This window comes from Anguilla anguilla, chromosome 2 (genome assembly GCF_013347855.1).
Source record: "Anguilla anguilla isolate fAngAng1 chromosome 2, fAngAng1.pri, whole genome shotgun sequence".
Taxonomy (NCBI): Eukaryota; Metazoa; Chordata; class Actinopteri; order Anguilliformes; family Anguillidae; genus Anguilla; species Anguilla anguilla.
The window spans coordinates 30,687,266-30,692,284 of record NC_049202.1 but is presented as its reverse complement, the minus strand read 5'-3'; the positions used below and the strand labels follow the sequence as shown (position 1 = coordinate 30,692,284).

At 37.9% G+C, this 5,019-nt stretch overlaps 1 protein-coding gene across 1 annotated transcript; it reads right to left on the bottom strand.

Annotated features, from left to right (window-relative positions):
- Window positions 1–929: 929 nt before the first annotated feature.
- Window positions 930–3,989, bottom strand: LOC118221949 (serglycin-like). The gene is made up of 3 exons (XM_035407417.1): window positions 3,724–3,989; window positions 2,997–3,129; window positions 930–1,521 (listed from the first exon to the last, which is right to left on the bottom strand). Exons 1-3 carry the CDS (start codon window positions 3,788–3,790, stop codon window positions 1,281–1,283), a joined length of 441 nt encoding a protein of 146 aa, XP_035263308.1. The 5' UTR covers window positions 3,791–3,989; the 3' UTR covers window positions 930–1,280.
- Window positions 3,990–5,019: the final 1,030 nt, after the last annotated feature.

The following is a 5,019-nucleotide window of genomic DNA, read 5'->3' as shown; positions in this document are numbered from 1 at the left end:
ATGAATTCATTATGTTACACCAAATTCTGACCCTACCAACTGCATGTCACAGCAAAAATTGAGATTCATTAGACCAGGCAACATTTTACAATCTTCAATTGTGAAGTGTCCACTGTAGCCTCATTTTCTGGTTCTTCGCTGACAAGAGAAGAACCTGGCATGGTCTTCTGCTGTAGAACATCCGCTTCAAGGTTTGATGCATTGTTTGTTCAGAGATTTCTTTCTGCACACAACTGTTGTAAACAGTTGTTATTTCAGCATCTGTGGCCTTTTAATTAGCTTGAACAAGTCTGCCCATTCCCCTTTGACCACTCTCATTTCCAGCCACAGAACTGCCGCTCACTGGATGTTTTGTTCTCTGTAAACTCTAAGGACTGTATTGCATGAAAATCCGAGGAAGGCAACTGTTTCTGAGATGCTGGAAGCAGCATGACTGACACCAACAATCATACCACTGGCAAAGTCACTTAGATCACGTTGAGATCACCCATTATAATGTTTGGTTAAACAAAAACTAAACGTCTTCACCACACGCTTTATATATTAAGTTGCAGCCACATGATTTGCTGTTTGGAGGAGCAGGCTATTTGTGTTAATGAGCAGGTGTACGGTACCAAATGAAGTGGCCAGCAAGTGTAGCACCAAACTATTTTTACACATGTACATGTATTTATGCAAGCACATATTACTTGAAAAAATGAATCTGTAAGAAAAATTGTATGGAATGTAATTTTCAGGTTTCTGATGCAATGAAAGGAAATGTGAATTAGTACGTGTCAAGGAACTTAAAACAAGTTAGAAAGATGTTTGATAACAGCCATATGGCATACATTTAAAAACATATCAGAATTTAACGTCACTACCCACACATGCAAATATTTTTAAATGAAATGTGTGCCTATGTGATGATTATTATGGAGCTCAATAACCACTGTAACAAAGGAAAAGTTTATTGTGCTTTTCAAGACAAGTATCTTAATTTTGAAGATCCTTTAAAGTTGGATCAACCTTCATGTGAGCCAAGTCGAAAACTGCTTAGAGTAATATACAAAGAGGAAAACATCTTCATACAATCTGGAAAGAAATCCATTCAGTGGAAAATGTACATAGTTGCACAATATGCTTTTGCATTACATCACATATTACAGGAATAATTAATATAAGAATTATTCATTACTGCAGAAAAAAACTTCAGTGCTGAGCAAGACTGTTCATGAGCTAATATCACTCAAAAAAAAAAAAAAACTGGCAGGAGATATTGGTACTTTACAGTAGAGTAGTTACAGGATTAGGTTTTCCTCCTGCAAATCCTGATCTAAAGGCAGGTTATCTTTCAGGTAGACTTTTTGTGGGGATACAAAGTCAGAGTAGTCAAGCTCTGAGCTGCCATCCAGGTCTGAGCTTGCCTCCTCCGGCTGGAAGACTCCCTGCTCACGTCCATCCTTCTCCCACTGGTCTCCAGAGCCAATCTCAGAGAAGGGCTGCCCAGTTCCAGAGCCGTCATCAGATTGGTCCTTGGTTCTGAAGCAATAACAGAAGAACAGGGTTGGGGGAGGTTACATCCTCTTCCTTTTCCTGTGATTCTCAGCATTACATACAACATTTCTTAACCCTCTGCTTTGCTAATTGCCATCTTAAAGGGATAATTCTTTTTCGGGAGTTTTTTGGTATTATGTGAGTTTTAATGTAAAGTCAACGGTTGGAAGCATATTTTAGATACAGACATGTCTTAAGACCTGCTTACATATAATGGCAGGTATCAGGGCATTCAGGAGTCTGTTGTCTAAAGCAATAAATTGCACTTATATTCCAAAGCAGCCTGTACAGGAATTTTATGTTCCCAGAGGCTACCAAATGAACAGATATCAATTATAGCATTTATTCATAATTATAAACTTTACCTATGAATTCTCTTGCTGCTCAAGTTCTTAATTACCCTTCCCTTCATGCCAGCCAGTTACCTTTAGCAAAGGTTACAGGGTCATAATAAATAGTTCCAGCCAAAAATAGGATTAAACAATTGTTAAGAATGATCAGGTGATATACAACATCTGGAGACATAACATTGCTGTACAAACTATGTTGGAGTTACTTGAACTGTATATTTTTTTCCTTAACCACAAAGCCCTGCTATCCACCTATACAGTAGTATAGAACTATACTGAAATGAAATGTTTCAAGGTTCATTTCTGCTCCAGGGAAGGGCTTTATGCCACTTTACAGGTCAGTGGTGCTGGTTGCTTTTTATGGGATTTATAGATAATTACCTCTTTATTATCACTAATTTGTAGTCTTGCTAGCGAGTTACCTTCAGCTACCTATCAGACCCTTGTGTGAAGCTTTCTGTTGTTTTTAGAAAAGAGTTTGGAAATGAGGAGAAACCATACGTGCATCATTTTGTTCTGATACGAAGGCACATACACCTTGCAGTCAAATTAAAAATGGTAGTTTTAAAGTTGAAACTAAAAAACTGAATATATGAAATTCATAATTCTTTCAGTTCTGAGTTACTTTATTCCAAAGTTTATTAAAGTGAAATGTAGAATTTTAAAACTAATATAGAAGGCTAAATCTTGCTTTAAACATGATACAGACTGTTCATCATTCAAATGTCTGTTTTTCTTAGCCTACACTATTCAGCTTGATAAACCACTGAAGAGGAAATGGTGTTTTGAGAAGATAGTGTTGCCTTCTGCACCAAAGTAAACGGAAAAGGTCATTTCCCCCTCCTTGCTATATTTCAGGGCTAATAAGGCCTTACATCAGATCTGTGCACATGTTCACTGATACATTTACTAGATTGTAATTACATGTACTGATCATGGGCACAGAATGATTATCCCGTCCTCTTCGGAGTTACTGTTTCTGGGAACCATAAGGATTATTGCCCCAACAAGTGTACATACAATTACAAATTACAGCAGAGTACAGCATCATGTGTGCTTTCATATTTTCAGGTGGTGAATCCCCAGTTGTAATGTAGGTGTTGTACTCACTTTTTATCAGCAGTTGATGGAAGACGGTTAGGTTCAGGAAGGTCTATCCATGGACCCTTCTCTGTCACACAGTTGGCGTTCTTTGAATTTGGTCTACACCTTAACCACATGTACCTCCCTTTGATTGGGGAACCTGTTATGTATGTACAGTACAAAGACACTTCAGACAATTCGTCATATAAGGTTTATACTATTCACTTATTCACGGTTCTTTCAAAACATCCTTAATCATTGTGTCTGCATTAAACAATGTTTAACATTACTGAAAGCATTTAACGTAGCCGACTAAATATACTTCTTAAACTATTTATCAAATACTAACAAAAATAGTAACACTACTACTGTTGTAGCAGGTCGGTAGTATATGTAGCAACCTAATAGCACAATCATCGTTATTATGAACCATTTTGAAACTTGAAACCCCTTCACAATATTCGAGGAGTAGCCTTAATGTGTTCATCCTTTCACGTTCAAAAAATTTGATACTGCTTCAAAATGATGTGTGAGATTTATGAAAAGAATGCCAGTGATCACAAAAGAACTAAATTCTCAATTTCCCCCGTTGCTCTTAATGTTCGCTACTGTATGGCTGGAAAAAGAAATGGCAAATTCTGTAAGGACGAGCTACGTTGTTCTATTCTTAAATTCGAATTTTGCGTCAAATATAAAGAAATGCAGAAGAATACATTATTTTCTAGGAGAGAGAAGTGGACGTGCTGTTACTCACCCTGCGTGTTGGCTCCCAGCAGGCTTAGCAAAACCAAAGTCAGAGAAATATTAAGAAGAATCCCCATGTCTCACGTTGAACTTTCAACGTAACTACAAAAAATGAAGTAAGAAATAACAATATATATATATAAACTCCCAAGGATAACTTAAATTTCTGAATAGAAATGAACGTTATGTTGTGAGAAGAAATTCAGCCAAGTTCATCACACCAAGACCACTATAGCCGAAACCCTCCCCAGATGCGTCACTGTTTCCTGAAATCAGACGATTTCTTAGTTTGGCAACAAGTTTCAACATACGCAATGGAAAGTACTTTTCGTTATTTACGGCGGATGGTGCCATGTTCTAGGCCTACCGGGGAGATTTCATAAATATTCCAGTTCCTACTGCAGGAAACACCATCACTTTTTATTAATGCATTCAATGCAATGTAGCCATAGCGATGTGTATGAATGATCTAATATATTAAGTAACCGTTATTGTTCTGCCTTTCTGTCCTTTAAAAACAATGGATAATGGATTTTGGATTACAATGTCACATCTGCCTCTTGTCTCGGAAATATTTTCCTTGCAATTTATTTGAAGCTTTTTGTGAATGTAAAAACTTAAATTTACTTAAATTACATACACTACATGGCCAAAAGTATGTGGACATCCAAACATCACACCCATATGTGCTCGTTGAACATTTCATTTCGAAACCATGGGCATTAATAAATTTTAACCTTTAACTATAACCTTTACTATAACAGCCTCTACTCTTCTTGGAGGCTTTCCACTAGATTTTGGAAAATGGCTGTGGGGATCCACTTCAATTCAGCCAGAAGAGCATTAGTGAGGTTGTGCATTGATGTTGGGCAATAAGGTCTGGCTCGCAGTCGGCATTCCAATTCAACCCGGAGGTGTTTGATGGGGTTGAGGTAAGGGCTCTGCGGAGGCCAGTCAAGTTCTTCCACACCAAATTCGGAAAACCATTTCTTTATTGACCTTGCTTTGTGCATGGGGGCATTGTAGTGCTGAAACAAGAAAGGGCCTTCCCCAAACTGTAGCCACAAAGTTTGAAGCACACAATTCTCTAGAATATCATTGTATGCAGTACCATTAAGATTACCTTCACTAAGGGGCCTAGCCCAAACCATGATTCCTCCTCCACAAAACTTTACAGTGGCACTATGCATTCGGGCAGATTTGTCCGTCAGACTGCGAGATAGTGAAGCATAATTAATCATTCCAGAAAATGCATTTCCACTGCTCCAGAGTCCAATGGCGGTGTCCTTTACACCACTCCAACCGA

What these genes read in the sequence shown, in the direction of transcription:
- LOC118221949 (XM_035407417.1), bottom strand. Translation starts at nt 3,790, where the DNA reads ATGGGGATTCTTCTTAATATTTCTCTGACTTTGGTTTTGCTAAGCCTG. An exon ending in GCTGGGAGCCAACACGCAGG is followed by an intron (nt 3,130 to 3,723) that starts GTGAGTAACAGC and finishes CATACATAACAG; the next exon opens with GTTCCCCAATCAAAGGGAGG. An exon ending in CCATCAACTGCTGATAAAAA is followed by an intron (nt 1,522 to 2,996) that starts GTGAGTACAACA and finishes TTATTGCTTCAG; the next exon opens with AACCAAGGACCAATCTGATG.